The sequence below is a fragment of the Tinamus guttatus genome, unplaced genomic scaffold (assembly GCF_059628265.1).
Source record: "Tinamus guttatus ecotype Peru unplaced genomic scaffold, ASM5962826v1 Tinamus_guttatus_pri_ptg000049l, whole genome shotgun sequence".
Taxonomy (NCBI): domain Eukaryota; kingdom Metazoa; phylum Chordata; class Aves; order Tinamiformes; family Tinamidae; genus Tinamus; species Tinamus guttatus.
Genome location: NW_028288583.1, coordinates 550,324 through 571,353, shown reverse-complemented (window position 1 = coordinate 571,353; position 21,030 = coordinate 550,324). Strand labels below are relative to the sequence as shown.

At 70.8% G+C, this 21,030-nt stretch overlaps 4 protein-coding genes across 4 annotated transcripts; 3 read left to right on the top strand and 1 right to left on the bottom strand.

Annotated features, from left to right (window-relative positions):
- The first annotated feature begins 457 nt into the window (after nucleotides 1–457).
- Nucleotides 458–3,698, top strand: SYPL2 (synaptophysin like 2). Its single transcript, XM_088539796.1, has 6 exons — nucleotides 458–553; nucleotides 916–987; nucleotides 1,566–1,690; nucleotides 2,266–2,467; nucleotides 2,554–2,745; nucleotides 3,548–3,698. Exons 1-6 carry the CDS (start codon nucleotides 500–502, stop codon nucleotides 3,674–3,676), a joined length of 774 nt encoding a protein of 257 aa, XP_088395922.1. The 5' UTR covers nucleotides 458–499; the 3' UTR covers nucleotides 3,677–3,698.
- Nucleotides 3,699–4,628: 930 nt separating this feature from the next.
- On the top strand, nucleotides 4,629–10,207 carry ATXN7L2 (ataxin 7 like 2). The gene is made up of 11 exons (XM_088539832.1): nucleotides 4,629–4,749; nucleotides 5,653–5,721; nucleotides 5,814–5,918; nucleotides 6,151–6,313; nucleotides 6,388–6,680; nucleotides 7,576–7,658; nucleotides 7,753–7,966; nucleotides 8,044–8,255; nucleotides 8,375–8,496; nucleotides 8,673–9,555; nucleotides 10,193–10,207. The coding sequence occupies exons 1-11, from the start codon at nucleotides 4,629–4,631 to the stop codon at nucleotides 10,205–10,207; spliced, it is 2,280 nt and encodes a 759-aa protein (XP_088395958.1).
- A 2,007-nt stretch (nucleotides 10,208–12,214) lies between these two features.
- AMIGO1 (adhesion molecule with Ig like domain 1) lies at nucleotides 12,215–13,835 on the bottom strand. The gene has a single exon (XM_088539791.1). The coding sequence runs from the start codon at nucleotides 13,833–13,835 to the stop codon at nucleotides 12,360–12,362; it is 1,476 nt and encodes a 491-aa protein (XP_088395917.1). The 3' UTR covers nucleotides 12,215–12,359.
- Nucleotides 13,836–19,146: 5,311 nt separating this feature from the next.
- GPR61 (G protein-coupled receptor 61) lies at nucleotides 19,147–20,520 on the top strand. The gene has a single exon (XM_010228472.2). The coding sequence runs from the start codon at nucleotides 19,162–19,164 to the stop codon at nucleotides 20,518–20,520; it is 1,359 nt and encodes a 452-aa protein (XP_010226774.2). The 5' UTR covers nucleotides 19,147–19,161.
- The last annotated feature ends 510 nt before the right edge of the window (nucleotides 20,521–21,030 follow it).

Sequence of the window (21,030 nt, the reverse complement as noted above, 5' to 3'; positions counted from 1 at the left end):
GCCTAAGGGACAGGCGGGTCATGGGTGGCGGGTGGACAGACAGACGGATGGGTGAGCAGGGTGGAGAGAGCGAGAAATGCGTGGATGGATGGATGGATTGGGCGGATGGAGGGATGGATGGAGGGATGGATGGAGGGATGGATGAATGGAGGGTTGGACGGCAGGACGGATGGACGGAGCCGTGAATGAACGGGCCGAGGGCTGCACAGCGGGACGGACAGACAGGAGGATGCGCAGACACTTGGGCTCGTGACGGGACGGGCAGACGGACAACGCGGATGCGCCGCGGCGCGGACAGACAGACAGACGGGGCCGCGGGGCCCGGGCGTCCGGCCGGGCCGCCCCGACAGGGGGAGCGGCCGTCGGTGCTGACGGGCGGGCGCGGGGGCGGGGGCCGGGGCGGGGCGGCGGGGGCGGCCCCGGCCGGGCCGCGGGGGCTCCGCGCGCCCGGGGCGCCTCGGAGAGCGGCGCGAGGCAGCGGGAGGCCCCGCGCGCGGCCATGGCGGAGCCCGGCGCCGCCGCCGCGCCCGGCGACAAAGCGCCGCGGCTCCAGGTAGGGCCCCGTGTGCCCCCCCCGCCCCGGGCCGCCCCGGGGACACCCGCCGCAAGTCCCGGGGCTCCTCGCGGGGCAGCCCCCGCTGCAGTCCCCGCTGCCCCCCACTCCCCTCGGCGCGACCCCCGCGGTGCAACCGGCTGGAGCAACTCATGGGGCAGCCCCCGTGCGACCCCTCGGGGCCGCCCCACGGTGCCACCCCGTGGTGCCAGCCCCTGGTGCCAGCCCCGGTGCCACCTCCCGGTGCACCCCCAGGTGCTCCCCTGTCCGGTGTTCTCCGCATGGTGTCCCCCCCCCGCTCCCGGTGTGCACCCCTCCCCGGTTACCCCCCTCCGGTGCCGGCTCACGTCTGTGCCCCGCAGGAGCGCGTCCTGGCCGGGATGCGCTGGGGCTGCCTCCTGGAGCCCCTGGGCTTCATCAAGGTGCTGGAGTGGGTAAGTGTCCCCCCCGCTCCGCTACCACCTCCCACCCCGGGGCACCCAGACCCCCGGGTGCAGCTCCCCGTCAGCACCCTGGGGTGGCACCGTGTGTCCCTCTGCCAAACCAGACTCCTTTGGCCTCCTGCCCTTTTGTGACCCCTGTGGGGTTCTCCTAAGAGCCCCCGGGGACATGATCCCCCCCTGCTGCCCGGGCTGGGCAAGACTGGGCACGGGGCCGCCCGGACGCCTGGGCCCAGCTCCCCCCCTCCCTGGTGACCTTGAGCAGGTGGCTCCAGGCGGCCGCGCTGGAGGGGACGGTGACGTCGGGGCGCCGCCGGCGGGTGCCAGGGGGGCGGCTGGGGGTCCCAGGACGGGTCAGGGTGCGTACGGGGGGCAGGGGGGAACCCAAGCGCGGTGCCGGGAGGGAGACGTCAGCGGCTTGGCGGGATGAACGGCGCCCAGGGGTGCTCCCGGCCACCCGCCCAGAGCGTCCCCCGCGCGGACCCCGGGGCGCTGGCGCGCGGCGGCCGCCACCAGCTGCCAGGTGACTCAGCGGCGGCGCCGGCCCCTGCCGCGGCCCCGCTGCCTCCCAGCTCTTCGCCATCTTCGCCTTCGGGGCCTGCGGCTCCTTCAGCGGCGAGACGGGCGCCACGGTGAAGTGCACGGGCGACGGTGGGGACATGAGCGCCATCTCCGTGCAGTTCGGCTACCCCTTCAGGTGAGTGCCCCGCGAGACCCCCGGTGGTGACACTGGTGTTGCCGGTGCCGGAGGGAGCATTGGAGCACGTGGAGTGGGGAATGGGGTAGGGGCTGTTCGGGGCATCCACGGGATCCGCTGGGTTTGGGACACCTGTGCCATCTGGTGCAATTGGGGCAGCTGCAGGATCTGATGCATTCAGGGCACATGTGGGATCTGGTGCATTCAGGGCACGTGTGGGATCTCGTGCAATCGGGACACCCCTGGGACATGGTGCTTTTGGTGCACCTGGGGGATCCAGAACATTTGGGACACTTGTGGGATTCGGTGCATTCGGGGCTGCCATGGGTCCAGAGCATTTAGGACACTCGTGGGATCTGGAGTATGTGGGACAGCAATGGGATCCATTGCATTCAGGACCTGCAGGATTTGGTATATTTGGGACATCTGTGGGATCTTGTGCAAGTGGGACGCCCATGGGATCTGGTGCGTTTGGAACACCCACGGGATCTGGGGCATGTGGGACACCCGCGGGATCCGGCACCTTCGGGACACCTGCGGGATCCGCGCTCTCCCGGTGCCCGCCCCGTGCCCAGGTTGTACCAGGTGCCCTACGAGATGCCAGACTGCGAGGGCGCCTCCGAGAGCCGCACCCTGCACCTCGTCGGGGACTTTTCGGCACCCGCCGAGTTTTTCGTGACCCTGGGGGTCTTCTCCTTCCTCTACGCCATGGCGGCCCTGGTGCTCTACCTGCGCTTCCATTCCCTCTACAGTGACAACAAGAAGCTGCCCTTCGCGGTAAGGGGGCACGCGGGGACAGGGGGACACATCCAGCCCGGGGCACAGGGGGGGACTCACGGCGGCTGCGTGTGTCCCCGCGGCAGGATTTCTGCGTGACCGTCTGCTTCGCCTTCTTCTGGCTGGTGGCGGCGGCCGCCTGGGGCAAGGGGCTCAGCGACGTCAAGGCGGCCACGCGGCCCTCCAGCCTCATCGGCGCCATGAGCGTGTGCCAGGGCCAGGAGGCTGTGTGCAATGCGGGCGCCACGCCGGCCATGGGGCTGGCCAACATCTCCGTGGTGAGGGACACCGCACGGGGACGCCTGGGGACGGGGGGACCCATGCGCGGATGCGTGTGTATGGATGCACAAGCAAGCCTGGGTGCACACAGAGGGGAGCGTGCGCGTGCATGCACCATGCGTATGCGTATAGACAAATGCATGCATACATGCGAGCGCGCCCCTACAGGCATGCAGCACACGAGCATGTGTGTGCACACAGATACATATTTGCATGTACATGTACACAGGCATGTGTGCACATGCATGCACACACACAGGTTCATGCAAGCACGCTCACCCACACAAAGGCAGGAATGTGGGGGCACACACATGCACGTGCACACAGGCGTGCACGCATATGCATGTTCATGGCTGCTGATAGTCACATGCATGCACACACGTGCATAGACACGCACACACATGCACATTGGCATTAACACGGCTATGCATGCATACGCATACACAGGCATACACATCTGCACATGCTTGCAGGCATACATGTACATACATGTGGACACGTGCGTGTGCGTGCATACGTGTGCGCTCACATGCACAGTGCAGAAATACCCGTGTGTGCGTGCACACGTGCACACACCCATGCATGGCCACGCATGCACACGCTTGCATGCATGCACCCGCAGACACGCGTGCACACCTGCGTGCAGACCTGCACACACATCCGTGCACACGAGCGTGCGGCTGCAGCCGCACGAGGGCAGTGCGCGCCCGCGCGCTCCCCCGGCTCTCGGCCGCAGCGCTGCCTCTGCCGCCCTCCCGGGCCTCCCCCCTCGAGCGTCGGCCTCCGCTCTCGCCCCTGCAGCTCTTCGGCTTCATCAACTTCCTCCTGTGGGCCGGGAACTGCTGGTTCGTGTTCAAGCAGACGGCGTGGCACGCGCCCGCGCCGCCCCGCGACAGCGCCGCCGAGCAGGGCGCCATCGACAAGCAGTAGCTGCCGCCGCGCCGGGCCCCCCCGGCCCAGCTGCATCGGGGGCAGGAGGGGGGTATGGCTGCTGTACAGGGGGACGTATAGCCCGGGGGGTGCAGGGGGCTCTGTATAGGGCGTGAATGTGACCCTGGGTGTCCACTTTTATATGGGGGGGGGGGTGAAACCCGCCAGGAGTGCAGCTCTATAGGGGCTATATGTTACCCCGGCTCTATACAAGGGCATATACAACCCCTACCTCTAACTCGGTATAGGGATGTTATAACACCAGGGTGCTCAGCTCTATATACGGGTATGTATATATATAACCCCAGCATGTCCAGTTCTTGTATAGGGATATATGACACCTGAGTGCCAGCTCTATAGAAGACCATATATGACCCCTCCTGTGCAGCTCTATATAGGGATGGCTACAACCTGGCGTGCTCTATATAGGCTGAGCTATATATAGGTCTGTATGTGGGGGGGATATATATAACCCCACGGTGTCCATCTCTGTATAGGGTGTGATACAAGCCCACCTATACATAGGGGGTCTTGTATGAGCCCTGCATATCAGCCCTGTGGAGGTGGGGGACGGGATGGGACGATGACACGTATATATTTATATAAAACTCCTAGGTGCCTGGCGCCGTGTCGGGGCTCTCTGTGACTGTCGGGAGCGGCGGTCCCGGGACGCCCGCTCTATAGGGGCGGGTCTACAGGGGCGGCGGGGCTATAGGGTCCCGGGGGGCGATAATAAAGACGGGCGCCAGGGCTCGCTGCACGGACAGCGCCTGCGGCCGCTTCCTTCGCGCCGAGGGGTCGGGGACGGGGACGGGGACCCGAGTGGCGCTGTCGCCGGGGGGGGGTGTTACGGACTACATCCCCCATGGTGCCCCGCGGCGAGCGGCGCATGCGCGGGGGCGGGGGCGGCGGCGCGGGCCGGGGGGCGCGCGCTCCCGCGGCGGCGGCGGCGATGGCGGCGCGCGGGCGCGCGGCGGCGGCGATGGCGGAGCGGCGCCTGCCGAGCCCCGACGACTTCGCGGGGCAGAGCTGGAGCGCCTGGGTGGAGCGGGCCGGGCCGCCGGCCGAGCCGGGTGAGCGGCGGGGCCGGGCGGGGGCGCGGAGCGGAGCGGCGCCCGCCGCGCTCCTAGCGCCGCCCCGCGGGCACCGCGGGCGGGCCGGGGAGCGGGTGCCCCGCGCCGGGAAGCGGCTCCCACCGGGCGCCCCGCTGCTGTCCGCGCTCCGGGCGGCCCCGAGCGGGGGGGCGGCTGCTGCTGCCGCTGCACCGGGAGCCGCTCCGGGCGACCCGGGCACGTGGGGCTGGGTGACAAGTGCGACACGGGCACCGGAACGGAACGGACACCGGGGACTGGGCAGCCAGTGCGGCGCGAGGGACGAGTGGGGCACAGCCACATAGGGCTGGGTGACCAGCGTGGCTCGTCCGGATGGGGCTGGGTGGCCAGTACGGCACCCTGGGGGTGCAGGCACCCTCCGGGACAGCGGGGCCAGGCGGGCTGGGGACCCGTGCGGCACCGTGGCCGCGGTGCAGGCACCCGGAATGGCCGGACGGAGCTGGGCATCCCGCCTGGCTTGGCAGCCCGTGTGACCTGGCCAGGTGGGACTGGGGAACCGGTAGAGCGCGACCGGATGGGCTATGGGCACCCCTGACCCGCCAGAGGGGACCGGGTGCCCAGCACACACACGGCACTGGGTGCTGCTGGCACGGCCGGCTGGGACGCGGGTCAGCTCGGAGCAGCCGGGACCCCTGCCCGGCGTGGGCTCCAGCCAAATGGGCACACGGGTGTCCCCGTGTCGGTGTCCCCTGACGCGGTGCCCGCAGGCGGTGGGGGCTGCCACCCACGGGCACCTCCAGGGTATCCCGGCCGGGTCAGAGCAGCCCTGGCCACAAGGGCGTTGTGGTCCCCTGCCCTTCATCCTGGCTCATCCGGAGACCCCGGCAAACAGGCGCCGCTGACGTCCTGTTTTGTCTCCAGCAGGGTCGGAGCTGGAGGAGAGCGGCAAAACCGGGAGCAAGAAACTGGACACCATGACCCTGATTAAGGAAGGTAAGTGCCAGCCAGGCCGGCTCCCTGCTTTGGGGAGAAACCCTGGTGTTTCGGGGCACCGCAGCCGAAAATGGCATTTCTCGCCCTCGCAGACATGTCCATCTTCGGGCACTGCCCGGCCCACGACGACTTTTACCTTGTGGTTTGCAACCACTGCAGCCAAGTGGTGAAGCCTCAAGCCTTCCAGAAACACTGCGGTGAGCGGGGGGTGACGCGCCACCACCGCGGGCACCGGGGACGTCCCGGCGCGGGGACGGGGCTGCTCGGAGCCCGGTTTGCAGCGATGCCCAGCGAGCCTGCGGATATCGCAGGAGCCATCCCGGGGAGGGGGCTCCCGGCCCGGAGAAAACCAGGGGGCACTTGTTCTCGGCTGATCCCGACGGGGCTTCTCTCCCTCCCTCCCTCCCTCCTCTCCCGCTGTCCCGGCAGAGCGGCGCCACGGCCCCCTGAGCCAGCTGCCCGCGCGGGCCGGCCCGGGCAGCGCCAAGGGCCCCGCCGTGAACGGGCGGCCGCCCGGCAAGGCCGCGCGCGAGAAGGCGCCGGGCGGCCGCGCGCAGCCGCTGCCCGACAAGGCCCACAAGGACAACCTCTGGTGAGCACCGGGGCCGCCGCGGGGGGTCCCGGCCCCCCCGGGCACCCGCTCAGCTTCGCCCCTTCCCTCCGCAGCCTCTTCGTGCCCGTGGTGAACCTGGAGAAGATTCCCAGCCTTCCCAAGGTGGACGGGCACGGCGTCAAAGTGCCCCCCAAAGCGTCGCCGGCGCCGACGTCCTGCAGCTCCAAGGAGCTTTCCCCAGGGAAACCCTCCTCATCCTCCTCCGTGGCCACCCCCGGCCCCAAAGAGCCCCCGGCGGCGGCCAAGGCGGCCGGCGCGTCGGTGCCGCCGGAGAGCGCTCCCGCCGCCGGCGAGAGGGAGCCGGGCGCCTCCAAGCCGCCCGCCAAGTGCCACAAGAAGCTGGCGCGTGAGTCCCGTTCCGGGCGCGGGGAGGACGCAGGAGGAGGAGGCGGCGGCGGGGGGCGGCGCGCTAGGTCACCTCGGCAGCTCCCAGGTGTGACACGGCGCGCGGAGCAGCCGCGCCGGGCGCCGGGCCCGCGGCGCTGACGCCCGCTCCGTTCACCCAGCAGGTCTAGGGCCTCCGCCCGCGGGGCTGCAGAGCCCGAAGACCCGCAGGCGGCTCAGGAGCTGCGAGCCCCCCGCGCCATGAGCAAGAGCGTGAGCCAGGGTTGCCACCCAGAAAGGGGATGCGGACGGATGCGGCGGTGCTTGCAGGCCCTCTCAGGCTACCGTGAGCGACGCCAGAGCAGAACTTAGGCAGACGCTGGGACCGGGGGGGTCTCGCCCGGCCGGAGCGGTTGCCCGGGGAGGGGGTGAAGGGGGTTTGCAGCCCCCCGACCCCGCTAGGAGGAGGGACAGGCGCAGCGGGGGCACCGCAGCACTGGGAATTCGGCGGCGAGCGTGCGGCTCCGGGTGGACGTTTCCCTTTGGCCTCGCGCTCCGAGGGCTGTTCTGGGTTTGCGGCTGCCCTGCACCCTGGCCGGGGTGGGTTGGGGCTGGTTTGACGCCGTCCTGGCAGCCCCATCCCGTCAAGCCTCTCTCCGTCCCTGCCTGGGGACAGAGGCCTCCGCTGGCCTCCCCCGGGCGGCCCCGGCCCGCCGTGGCCTCGGTGAGGCCGAGCCTCCTGCCGCCGAAGCGAGCGGAGGGCGCCGGGAGCCTCCGGCAGCGCGGAAGCTCCTTCCAGGGATGGATGCAGGCGGCACAGAGCCCGGCGAGCCCGGGGCCCCCGTTCACCCGCCCGTCGCCGCGCCGCAGGGCCCGGCCACCCTGCGCATCCCGGCTGCGTTTGCTCTGCCCCGCAGGGAAGGAGTGCGACCTGAACCGGCAGTGCGGCGTGCTCAACCCCGACACGCAGAAGATCTGCACGCGCTCGCTCACCTGCAAGGTAGCGCGGCGGGGAGGAGGGCGCGGGCTCCGAAACGGGGAGCGTTGCCGCCCGGCGCGCTCCGACCCCGCCGCGCCGCTGTGCCCCGCCGCAGATCCACTCGGTGCACCAGCGGCGCGAGGTGCGGGGCCGCGCCAAGGACTTCGACGTCTTGGTGGCCGAGCTCAAGGCGAGCTCGCGCAAGGGCGAGGGCGCCAAGGAGAAGAGCCCGCCGCGCACGGGGCCCCTGCCCGAGCACCCCGGCGCGGAGGCCGCCCGCTCGCTGCCGCCCGCCGCCCTGCCCGGCGCCTCCCCGTGCCGCGCCGCGACGCTGCCCCTCGCCAGGTGAGCACCCATGGGTGCCCCGGCGTGGCCCCCGCCCTCCCCGGTGCAGCCTTCACTCTCCGTCCCCTCCCCATTGCGCCTAGGTCCCGGCTCTCCTCCGAAAGCGACTTCGAGGAGCCGCTACCAGCGGCCTCTGGTGAGGGCACCACGGGCCTCTACCCCTTGCCACCGGCCAAGGGAGGCAGCCGGGCGTCGAGCGACGAGAGCGACGAGGACGAGGACACGCAGCGGCCCGACTGCCCGTACGGCTCGCGCCCGCCGCAGCCGCAAGCGGTGAGTGCGGCACCCGGCGCCTCCGAGTCCCCTCAGTCCGGCCGGGCAGGGAGCAGGGGACGCAGCACCGGCATCGCCCAGTCCCTGCCACCCTGACCGTGGCCCTCCGTGCTCGGCAGTTCTGCACGTTTGGGAGCCGCTTGGTGAGCCCGGGCTGCTACGTCTTCAACCGGCGCCTTGACCGCTTCTGCTCGGCGCTGGGCTCCATGCTCGAGAGGCACCTCAGCTCTCACATGTGGAGGTGAGTCGGCTTCGCCCGGCCCGGCGGGTAGCGGCCACTCAGCAAAGCCGCGGGACCGGGCTGGGAAACCTCCCGGTGCGCGGGGACGAGAGCTGAGCGACAGCATCGCCTGAGCGGGACGCGAGCGTCGGCCTCCCCGCGTCCCGCCTCACCCCGTGTGCCTCCCCATCCCGCAGGAAGATCCCGCCGGCCGCCGACTCCCAGCTCCCTGCCAGCCCGGTCCCCGCCGGCGCCGCGGCCGCCCCCGCGCTGCCCGCGCGGCCCTCGCCCGCCTGCCCGGCCTCAGGAGGCGCCCGCGAGGCCCGGCCTCCCGCCAGCCTCAACTACACGGTGGGCTCGCCGCCCGCGGCGGCCGCCTGCAGCCAGCCCGAGGGCCCCGGCGGCGGCAGCCAGGCCATCACGTCCCCCTTGCCGGCCAACATCCCCTCGCCCTCCTTCAGCAAGTTGCCCTCCGGCAAGGCCAGCAAGTCGGCCAAAGCCAAGGAGCCGGCGGGCGCCGGGGAGGCCGCGGCCGCCCACAAGCGGAAGCAGCCGCCGGGCACCGGCCCCCCCTACAAACGGACCTGCCTGGCGGACTCGGCCAAGGGCAAAGGCGCCGGCTGCCAGGGCTCCCACCCGCCCGGCAAGACGAAGCTCTTGCTGGGATGCCCTTCCTCGTCACCATCCTCGTCATCATCGTCGTCGTCATCCTCGTTGTCGTCCTCATCATCGTCCTCATCGTCATTCTCGTCGTCCTGCTCCCTCAACGGTTCGGTGGCCCCGGGCTCCCAGGTGAAACAGGGCGGCCCGCTGGACTGCAGAGCTGCTGGCCACCCTCCTCCTCCTCCTCCCGTGGCGCCGATGAAGGCCCCGCAGCCGGCCTCGCCGCTCCAGGGCCCCAAGGTGCTGGCGGTGACCTGCATGGCGGCCACCGAGGCCAAGAAGCGCAAGAACGCGGCCACCTACTGCCGGGCGGCCAAGGGCAGGGCCCCCCCGGCGCCCACCCCCTCGGGGTGCTCCGTGCGCAGGAAGAAGCCGGGGGCCCCCCCGGCCTTTGAGGAGAGGCGCAGTGCCCTGAAGGTAGGGGACACGGGGGACAGCAACGCGGGGACGGAGGGGACACCTCCACGGGGACGTGGGTGCCACCTTCATGGGGACATGAGGATGTGGGTGTCACCTCCATGGAGATGCAGCTCCCACCTCCACAGGGATGTCGGTGCCACCTCCATGGGGACATGAGTGTCACCTCTGTGGAGATGCAGCTGCCACCTCCATGGTGACATGGGTGCCACCTCCATGGGGACATGGGTGCCACCTCCATGGAGATGCAGCTGCCACCTCCACAGGGATGTGGGTGCCACCTTCATGGGGACAGGGATGCCATCTCTGCGGAAATGCGGGTGCCAGCTCTGCAGGAGCTGGGGTGTCACCTCCATGGTGACATGGGTGCCAGCTGCTTGGGGATGTGGTGCCACTTCTGCAGGGACATGGAGGACACCTCCATGGAGATACAGGTGCCACCTCCACAGGGACACACATGCCACCTCCACAAGGACACGGGTGCCACCTCCACCCACACTCAGGGCATCCAGGTGCCACCATGAGAATTTCTACAGGCCAGTTCCCCTGGGGTTGGCAGGGAACCAGGGAGGGGACATGGGGACACAGGGACAGAACAAGGCGCTGTCCTCACACCTCCCCCTCTCCTCTCTTGCAGTCGAAAGCACATTAACGTCGGGACCCGCCACTTTGCCTATTTTGATACCTTTCTAGTGTATTTTTTCAACACGTGAGCGCCACCCAAAGCCGCCCGCCCGCCGCCAGCGAGGGACGACGAGACCGAAACTCCGTAAAATACCTCAAGACTCTTTTTTCCTTCCTTTTTTTTTTTTTTTTCCGTTCTGTTGCTGCTAAACTCAACGTGGGAGAGGAGAGGAGGCGCCGCTGGCCCCCGGCCTGGCAGCCGGCAGAGCCCGCGCGGGGCCGGGCCGCGATATTTATAAGAGTTATTAGTGCTGCGTTTGGTTCTTTTTATAAAAAAAAGGAAAAAGAAAAAAAAAGAGGATAAACGACAAAAAAAGGAAAAACAATGAAAAAAAAAAAAAAAGAATCTTTGAACCTTGCCGGGGGGAAGGGGACTGGGTGCAGGTAGGTGCAGGGGGGCTGCGGGGTGGCGCCCGGATCCGGTGGGATGGGACATGCGGCTGGGCTGGTCCCTGTCACTCTTCCTGCTGGTGGCAGGATGGGTGTCACGGTCCCCTCCCTCCCTGCGGTGTTTGGGTGCCTGAGGGGGGTGCGGATGGTCCCAGTGTCCCCAGGTGCCCTGCAGGGACAGGGGCGGGGATGAGGGGGCTCTGGGAGAGCAGGGATGGGACAGGGGGTGGCACCGTGGAGTAGAACATGGATGTGGATGTCCCCAAAGAGGGGACACCGGGTCCCCAGGAGCCCCCCAGGGAGGGAGGTGGCCTGGATCGCTGCTGGTGCAGAGGACGGAGCAGGGATGTCCCCAGGAGCCTTGAGGGGACAGGGATGTCCCAGGTGCCCTGCGGTGACAAGCGGGGTAGGGGGTGGCCCGAGGAGGGGACGGGGATGTCCCCAGCTGCCCCGCGGGGACGGGCGAGGACCGGGTGCCCTGGGCCATTGTCACCCCTGCGGGGAGGAACCGAGCAGCCCCGCCCACCGCGGCCTGGCCCCGCCCACCGCGGCCTGGCCCCGCCCCTAGCCCAACTGGCCCCGCCCCAGAGGTCCTCGGGTTGGGGGCAGAACGGGAGGGGGGAGACAGTGGGGTAGGGGCTACGGGGGGGCGGGGAGATCCGGGAAGGACCGGGGGGTGACAGCAGCCATCCCCTGTCCCCAGCTCTGTCCCCAGCCCCATCCTACCCCCCTCCCTGAACACCTTGGGGCCGAGGCCCCCATGCGGGCGGCAGCATCACGACAAGGCGCGGGGGGACAGCGGGGTCCGTCCCGCCATCCCCGTCCCCGCGAGCGGCACCAGGCTGCGCAGACTGAGCCTTAACCGGGTTTATTTGCACCGATGAAGCGGGGGGACACGCGGCCCGTGCGGGGTGGGGGGACGATGACATCGGCTTGGCCTGGGGAGAGGGGAACAGGGACAGCGGGACCCGTCCAGAACTCCTGCTCCTGGCTCCGGGAGCTCCAAGCCCGGCTGCCACCCCCGCCCGGGTCTCCGGGCTCGGGAACGCGCAGGCAGCCGATGGCTGGGGCGAGAGGGGACGGGGACAGTGGCCGCGGGTCCCCGGGCCGGCTGGCACCGCGCGGCTCCCGCCCGGGCGCATGCTGCTCCGGGCGAGTTCATGCTGCCCATTAAACATGCCGGGGAAAAGCGCAGGGAGGGCGCCCGCTCCCGCTGCCGCCCGGTCCCCCAGTGTCACCAGGCAGCTCCCAGCCCTGGGCGCCACCGGTTGCTGCGTCCCCTCTCCCAGGGTGCCATCCTGCCCAGGTACCCGCCGTCTCCACTGGAATTTGGTGGCTTTTCCAGAGTCTGGCCCATCCTCCTTCCCCATGGTGCCGGGGGGGGGGTCCATGGGGCTTGGCCACCGTGGTGTCACCACGAGCTTTGTGGCAGTGTCTCTGCGCTGTCCCAGCACCCCAAGTACGGACACGAGGATGCTGCATCCCAGCTGCTGGACTCATATCTGTCCAGCATCGCCAGCATTCCCGCAGGATGGAGGCTCCGGAGCCGCTTCCTGACAGCCATTCCCAGGCGGCGGAGCAGAGGTGACCGTCCTGGAGAGCAGCCGAGCTGAGCCGCTCCGGAGCCGGCGGGGACGCAGCCGGACACCCCATCCCGGACACATCCCTCGCTGCAGCCATCTCCAGCCAGAAGCAGGGACACGCCGGTCCCCTCGAGCATCCGCCAGCGCCTACACCACGATGGGGGTATCGGAAAACACCGAGCTGACCGAATCCGGGTCGGACATCTTCCTCTGCGCCCTGGCCACCTCCTTGCCCGCCAGCTCGGCTGTGCCACCGCCGCCACCCTTGAACTTGCCGTTCTGGCCGCGCGCGGCGGCGGACGAGGCCGAGCGGGGCCGGTAGGACTCGCCGGGCGCCGCGGCGTCGTGGTTGGGGGTGGCGCTGAGCACCGAGGAGTTGATGCTGTCGTCGCGCGGCGCGGGCGCCTTGTCGCCGGCGCGGCAGCAGCAGCGGCACGGCGTCAGGTACAGGTAGATGAGCACGAGCACCACGCTGAGCACGCAGCCCACGAGCGTGGTGTAGGCCGTGTTGAGCGTGTCGGGCGCGCCGTGGCCCGTGGAGTTGTGCACCAGCAGCTCCACGTAGAGCGTCTCGTTGAGCGCGCCGCCCGCCACGCGGCACGCGTACGTGCCGCCGTCCTCGGCGCGCAGCGCCCGCAGCCGCAGGCTCCCGTTGGCCAGCAGCGCCGCGCTGCCGTTGCCGCCGCCGTCATCCGGCAGCCGCCGTCCCGCCGGCGTGAGCCACTCGCGGGCGCCGCTCGGGGCCCGCACGCGGCTGTCGCAGGCCAGCGTCACCGTGTCGCCCACGTGCGCCTCCAGCACGGCCTCCTTGGCCTCGCTGCAGTTGAGCAGCTCGGCGGCCGCCAGCGCCAGGATGGCCACCGACCTCTTGGCGGGCGGCAGCAGGCAGCGCAGCTCGTCCTGGAAGTCGAGCACGGCGCCGAGCCGCCGCCGGTGCCCCCGCGCAACCAGCTCGTAGAGGCCGCAGTCGCAGGCGAGCGGGTTGCCGTGCACGTAGAGGCCGTCGCGCAGCCAGGCGGGCAGCGCCAGCAGCTCGCCCGCGGGCAGGCTCTTGAGGCGGTTGGCGGAGAGGTCGAGCAGCGCCAGCTGCGGCGGGCGGCTGCCCTCGGCCAGCAGCTCGAGCGGGAAGCGGGCGATGTGGTTGCGGCCCAGGTAGAGCTTGCGCAAGCGCGCCAGGTTCTCGAAGGCCGTGCGGTCCACGGCGGCGATCTCGTTGTTGTAGAGCAGCAGCACCTCCAGCTCGGCCAGGTCGCTGAAGAGGTTCTCGTCGAGCGCGCGCAGGCGGTTCGAGGACAGGTCCAGGTGGCGCAGGTGGGGCACGTGCGCGAAGGCCTCGGTGGACACGAACGTGAGGCCGTTGTGGCTGAGCAGCAGCGAGTGCAGGTGCGCCAGGCGGCCGGGCGCCCAGTCGGCGCGCAGGCGGCTCACGTTGTTGTGGCTCAGGTCGAGGACGGCGGTGAAGCGCGGCAGCGGCGCGGGCACGCCGCTCAGCACCGCCTGCGAGCAGCTCAGGATGTTGGAGGCGCACACGCAGCGCGCCGGGCACACGGCCGCCGCCGCGCCCCACGTCACCGCCACCAGCAGCGGCGGCAGCAGGGCCGCCGGCCACCGGCACCCGCGCATGGTGGCTTCACGTGGCTGGCAGCGGCATGTCGGGTGCCCGCGGTGCCGGGGGATGCGGCCCCTCTGGGGGTGCTGGGGTGGCACCGTGCGGGGGACCCGGCTGGAGCGGTGGCACCGCACGGGGTGGAGGCGCTCACCCAGCACGGCCTGGCCCCCACGCTGCCAAGCGGGATGCAGTCCGGTCCCCGCGGTGTCACAGTGGGGTCCCCACGCTGCCAAGCGGGATGCAGTCCGGTCCCCGCGGTGTCACAGCGGTGCACAGCGCAGTTCCCGCAGTGTCACCGCACAGCTCAGCCTGGTTCCTGTGTTGTCGCCACGGAGCCCAGTCCTCGCAGTGTCACGGTGCGGTTCCCGCGGTGTCACCGTGTGATGCAGGCTGCTCCCCGCAGTGTCACAGTGCGGTTCCCGCGGTGTCACCGCACAGTGCAGCCCCGCTCCCGCGGTGTCACCGTGTGATGCAGGCTGCTCCCCGCAGTGTCACAGTGAGGTTCCCGTGGTGTCACCGTGCAGCTTGGCCCGCTCCCGTGGTGTCACCGTGTGATGCAGGCTGCTCCCCGCAGTGTCACGGTGCGGTTCCCGCGGTGTCACCGCACAGTGCAGCCCCGCTCCCGCGGTGTCACCGTGTGGTGCAGGCTGCTCCCCGCAGTCCCTCGCGGTGTCACGGTGGGTCCCGGCTGCCGCGGCCGGCACCGCGCGGCCCTGCCCTTCCCGCCGCCCCCTCCGGGCCGCTGCCGGTTCCGCACCGGGGCGGGCGGCCAGGTCCCCCCCCCGCCCCCTCCCGCGGCCGCTGCGGGGGCGGCGGCTCCGGCTCCCCGGGCTCCCGCCGCCCCCGCCCGGCTGCAAGATGGAAGCGGGGCCGGTGCCAGCGGCGGCGGAAGGATGCTCGACCCCTCCCCGCCGCGCGCTCCCGTTGGCGGTACCGGGGCCCGGTGCCGGCGCAGCGGGCGGTGCCGGCGAGGCGGAGGGAGGCGGTGCGGAACCAGAACGGGCCCCGCTCCGAGCGGCTCCGAGCGGCTCCGAGAGGTTCCGAGCGGCTCCGAACGGCTCCGAACGACCCCGGGCCCCGGGCTCGGGGCGGCCCCCGGCGCCGCGGCCCCGCGCACGGCGCGCGCTCATTGGCTGCGCCCGCGCCGCGCTCCACCAATGGGAAAGGCGTCCGCTTAACCCCTCTTGGGCCGCATCCCGCCCCCGGTGCATCCCCCTCCCCTCCTGTATCCTCCCCCCGGGTGCATCCCCCCCCTCCCCATTTCATCCGCCTCCCCCGGTGCATCCCCTCCCTCCTCCCCCCCAGGTTCCATCCCCCTCCCCTCCTGTATCCTCCCCCCGGTGCATCCCCCCCCTCCCCATTTCATCCGCCTCCCCCGGTGCATCCCCTCCCTTCCCCCCCTCCCCAGGTTCCATCCCCCTCCCCTCCTGTATCCTCCCCGCGGTGCATCCCCCATCCCCCCCTCCGCGGTGCATCCCCCTCTTCGTTTCATCCTCCTCCCCCCTGGGTACCCCACTGCTCCTGGGGCAATTATCCTCGTGTGCATCCTCCCCCCACCCGGTGCATCCCCACTGGTGCAACCCCCTCCTCGTGCATCCTCTCCCCAGTGCACCTCTCCCCCCACCATGTATCTCCTTCCACCCCGTGCACCCCTTCCCTACAGGCGCACCCCCCCACACCCCGATGCATCCTCACCTGGGTACATCCCCCCCCACCATTTCCCCCACGGGATGCAACCGCCATGGGGACAACCCCCCCAGCGTGCATCCTCCCTGGGTGCAACTAACCCCCTCCTCAGTGCAACTAACCTCCATGTGCACCCCCCATGTGCACCCCTCCATGTGCACCCTCCATGTGCATCCCCCACATGTGCATCCCCTCCTGCTGCATCCCCCTGCATGCACCCCCCAGCTCCACGCCCCCCATCTTTACCCCCCCAGGATTTACCCCCCTTCCAATCTCTCATTACCCCCCTCCAGTTTACCCCTTCCCCATGCCCTGCCCCCGCTCCATCCCAATCTAATCCCCCCATCCAGCTGCAGCCCCAGCTCCATGGCACCGGCCCAAATCCCAGGGCACCGGCCCAAATCCCTCATCAGCTCCCAAATCCCGCAGCCCTGCTCCCCGCCGGGCACACACACGGGCCTGCCCAGCCCCAGCACCCTGCTCTTGGGGGTGGCCACATGTAGACCCCAGGGTGCCGGACAGGGGGACACGGTGGCCTGGTCCCCGCCCCGGGCACCCTTGGGTGCTGCCGCCGCTGCCCGCCAGCCCCTCCACCCCGTCAGCTCTTACGTAACTGGCTGGGTCTCGGCGTCGGTATTTTTAGCTGCAGCTTCTGCGCGAGGGTTTTGGGTCCCAAATTAGAGGAAAAGGAGACGGAGGCGCCAGGATGAAGCAGGTTTTATTGCTAGGGGGCCACAGGCCTCCCCCCAACCCTGCGGTACCCCCATGCCCCCCAGGCTGTGCTGGCCCTGCATGTTCCCTCTGGCTGCGCTGGGTGCTGGGGTGCCCAGAGGCTGGGGGGACATTTCTGGGGTGCAGGGTGATGGGTGCCAGGGTGCCCTTCTGGCCACGCAGCCGTCTGTCTGTCACCGTCTGCCTGTCTGTCCCCCAGAGCCCTCCTACCCACCCAGCCAGCCACCAGCTACCCCCCACCCAATATAGCCCCTATAGCCCAGTATAGCCCTGTATAGCCCAGCATATAGCCCAGTATGGCCCCGTATTGCTCCAGCTTTGCTCCTGCACTCTGGGTTCTGCCATCCTTGCCACCCCTGTCCCCACCTCCCCACATATTCCCAGCTGCGTCGCTGGAGCTGCTGCCTCAGTTTCCCTGCCCCAGGGAGGTTTCCCTGCTGGAGCCAGGAGCTGCACAGGGAGCAGCCGGCACCCAGCTTGGGGATGCACCCATGGGTGCTGCCGGCACCTTTGCTGCGTTGCGGATGATCCGGTTGCAGGAAGCAGCAAAACCATGAGGCTGTCGGTGCTGCCACCAGGACAGGGCAGGAAAAGTGCCCAGAGGCTCCGTTCCCTCCGTTTCCTCCCCAACCAAGACAGACACGGGCCAGGGTGATGTGCACCCAGGGCAGAGCCTGCACCCATGTCTGGGGGGCACCCAGGTTGGAGGGTGCATCAGGATTGGGGCTTGCACCCAGGTAAAGGTTTGCACCTCGTTTACGGGAGCATGGGGTTATGGTTTGCACCCAGGTCAGGGTTTGCAACCCAGGTCAGGGTTTGCACCCATGTTAGCAGACGGGCATTTGGGTTCTGGGGGGGCATCAGCACTACAGCTTGCACCCAGGCAGAGTTTCGCACCCAGTTCATGGGTGCATCTGGGCTCTGGCATGCACCCGGCTCGGGATTTGCACCTGGGAGAGGAGATCAGTCCAGATCAGGGGATGCAGCCAGCTCGAGTGAGGGAGACCCCAGTTAATGGGATGGGGAAGTCCCGGCTGCTCCCCCCGACCGGCAGCGGCTCCATCCCTGTGCCCGGACCCTGCGTGGGGCAGGAGATGGCCCCACACGGGGCAGTGGGAGGTCCCTGCGGGGCAGCCGAGCCCGCCCGTGCCGGGAGCTGCTCCCCGCTCCGGAGCGGCGGCTCCGGTTCACGCGAGGTCCCCGCGTTTCTAATCTCGTTTGGAGGGATTTATTTTTGGGTGCCGGTAACCTAGCAATGGGGCACGTGACGCGCGGGGCCTGCGGCAGGGCCGCGCGGCGGGCGCGGAGCTGGGCCCGGCGCCGGGGCACTGCGGGGGGGAAGCTCGCAGCCCCCCGCGCCCGGGGAGGGGGGCACCCCGGGGTGAGGAACCCTTTGGGCTCCAGGGAAACTGAGGCCCGGGCTGCTCGGCCCTCATCCCAGCTGCACAAGGGGCGCTGGGACGGGTGCAGGACCGGGTGTCCCGTCCTGTTCCCCACTCCTTGTACCCTCCTGCGCCCGGCTCAGTCCCCAACAGCATCCGGATGTTCCCTCGTTGTCCCCCTGCTCCCGCCCTGCTTCCCCCCCTCCCCTGCTGTCCCCAAGGGGAGCCGCTCCGTGTTGTCCCCATCCTGGTACCTGCTGACGGGATGTCACCCCCCACGGCAGAAAAGAGCAGCCGGGGAAGGGGGGACCCGCGGCCTGACGCCAGGGTGAGGGCGGTGACCAAGAGAGGGTGCCCGGGAGTCCCGGCCACCCCCAGACGTGTCCCAGGGCGGCGGTGCCACCCCCGTGCCCAGCTCCCCGTTGGGCCCCGCCGCCGGCATGTCCGGACGGTGGCACCGCGCGTCCCCGCCGCCGGTGCGGGGGGGGGGTCTCGCCCCCGGGGCCAGGCGGGAGCCGTTTAGGACCCGGCTGCGCGGCTGGCGCGGGAGCTGCCGGCTCCGCTCGGCCCGCGCTGCGGCGGCGGCTCCGGGCGGCGGCCCCGGCGCCAGCCCCGCGCATCCCCGCCCGGCGCCCCGCGCCGCCCGCCGGGCCCCGCCGCCCGCATGGAGCCGCCCCCGGTAGGTGCCCGCGGCCGCTTTTGGCGGGGGGGTTGGGGGGGGTGGCGGAGCCCCCGGCCCCGGGGCGCAGGCGGCGCCGCTCGCCCCTCACCGCCGCGCCGGGCCTGCCGCGGGGCACGGGGAAACGGGCCCGGGAGACGGAGGCGGGGGGGGGGCGGGGGGGGTCCCGGTGTGTCCCCCGCCCCCCCGCGCCGCTCCGCCAAAACCGGGGGGGTCCCCGGGCCCCTGCGGGCGGCGCCTGGGGGGGGGGCAGGGATCCCTGGCGGCGCCGCGGGGCACCCGGTCCCCCCCCCGGCCCGGGGAGCTCCCGGGGGGCCGCTCCGGGCTGCGCCCCCCTCCCCATGGCGGGTCCCCCCGGGGGATGGGGCGGGGGGTGCCCGGCCCCCGCGCTGGGACCCGCTCGGGATGGGGCGCCCGGGTGCCAGGAGGGACCCTGATGTCCCCGGGCGCAGCAGAGCCCCAGGCAGTCCCCGCGCTGGGGGGGTTTGGGGTGGAAACACCAGAGTTTGGGGGCTGACCCGTCCGGGCTGCTGGTTCTCCAAGGGAGTGAGGAATGAGCGGGGGGCTCAGGGGCGGGTGGAAGGGGACACCGGGATGCAGGGGCGGGGGACACGGGTCGGGTCTGAGCTGTCCCCCCGGCTCTGACGGCCGCCCCCTTTGCCCGCAGGTGCCGGGCCCGACGTGGCGCCCGGGAGCCGGCAGATGAGGCCGGAGCCCCGGCGGGCGCTGAGCGCGGTGGCCTCTGCGGGAGCCGGGCCATGGGCGGCAGCGCCCGGCACCGCCGGCGGCCGTAGGGCCGGGCCGGGTGCCGCGGGGCCGCCGACGATGTGAGCGAGCGGGCGCCGCCGCGCGGGCCCTGCGATGGGCGACGGGCCGGTGCGGGCCGCGGGGGCCACCATGGAGCCCTCCGTGTCGGCCCCCTGGGCCTGGAACGGCTCGAGGGCGACGCGGGCGCTGCCGCCCTCGCCGGGGCCCATGCCCCCCAACGGCACGGGCGACGGCAAGCCCAAGGACGCGGCCTCCAGGGCGGTGGGGCTCTTCTTCATGCTGCTCATCGACCTGACGGCCATCGTGGGCAACGCGGCCGTCATGACCGTCATCGTGAAGACGCCGGCGCTGCGCAAGTTCGTCTTCGTCTTCCACCTGTGCCTGGTGGACTTCCTGGCCGCCCTCACCCTCATGCCGCTGGAGATGCTCTCGGGCTCGGCCGTCTTCGACAGCCCCGTGCTCGGCGAGGCCATGTGCCGCGTCTACCTGTTCCTCAGCGTCTGCTTCGTCAGCATGTGCATCCTCTCCATCTCCACCATCAACGTGGAGCGCTACTACTACGTGGTGCACCCCATGCGCTACGAGGTGAAGATGACGGTGGGGCTGGTGGCCTGCGTGCTGGTGGGCGTCTGGCTCAAGGCGGTGGCCACCTCACTGGTGCCCGTGCTGGGCTGGCTCTCGCCGGAGCGGCCGCTGGCGCCCGCGGGCCGGGGCTGCTCGTTGCAATGGAGCCGCGGGCCCTACTGCAAGTTCTTCGTGGTCTTCTTCGCCGCCTTCTACTTCCTCCTGCCCCTCCTCATCATCGTCGTGGTCTACTGCAGCATGTTCAAGGTGGCGCGCGTGGCCGCCATGCACCGCGGCCCGCCGCCCACGTGGCTCGAGACGCCGCGCCGGCGCTCCGAGTCGCTCAGCAGCCGCTCCACCATGGTGACGGGCTCGGGGGCGCCGCGCGGCACGCCGCAGCGCGCCGGCGGCAAGGCGGCCGCCATCCTGCTCGCCGTGGGCGGCCAGTTCCTCTTCTGCTGGCTGCCCTACTTCTCCTTCCACGTGTACGCGGCGCTGAGCCCCCAGGCGCCCGCCGGGCGCCAGGCCGAGACCGTGGTCACTTGGCTGGGCTACTTGTGCTTCACCTCCAACCCCTTCTTCTACGGCTGCCTCAACCGGCAGATCCGCGGCGAGCTCGGCCGCCTCCTCACGTGCTTCTTCAAGCAGGCGCCGGGGGACGAGCCGCGGCTGCCGAGCCGCGAGGGCTCCATCGAGGAGAACTTCCTGCAGTTCCTGCAGGGCACCGGCTGCCCCGCGGAGCCCCGGCCCGGCCTCGGCAGCCCCAAGCGGGAGCAGCCGCCCGTGGACTTCCGCATCCCGGGGCAGGTGGCCGAGGAGGCGGCCGAGCCGGCCGAGCCGCGGCGCGGCGGCGGTTACGCGGCCGCCTCGGCCAAAGCGGAGCTGTAAGCGCCCGCGCGGGCCGGGCGCGGGGCAAACACGGCTGCGAGAGGAGAGCTGGTTGTGCGTGGCCTGGATGGGGATGGGGACGTGGGGACGGGGACGTGGGGACGGGGACGTGGTGGCCACGTGGACCTGCCCCCCGAGCTGTGGGGGGTGCGGGCTGCTGTGCTGGGCCTTGGGGTGGGATTCCCGCCTCTGCCTGGGGATGGGAGCTTGGAGGACCCAGGGGACTGGTTTTAGCGGGTCAGTAGTGGCTCTGTGCTGAGTGACACAGGACGGGGTGGCCCCACACAGCCCACACATCCCTCGTGGAGGCAGTCGGGGACATGGAGAGGGGCAGCCTGGGGGATGTGATGGGGCTGGCACTGGGGCTGCTTGTGGGGCTGGGGCTGCTTGTGGGGCTGGGGCAGCTATGGGGCCCTACAGCCCGCGTCGCTTCTCTGTCCATTGGACTACAAGTCCCGTCATGCCCTTCTTCACCGAGGCGGAAGTAAGGGACTACCCCCCCTATAACTC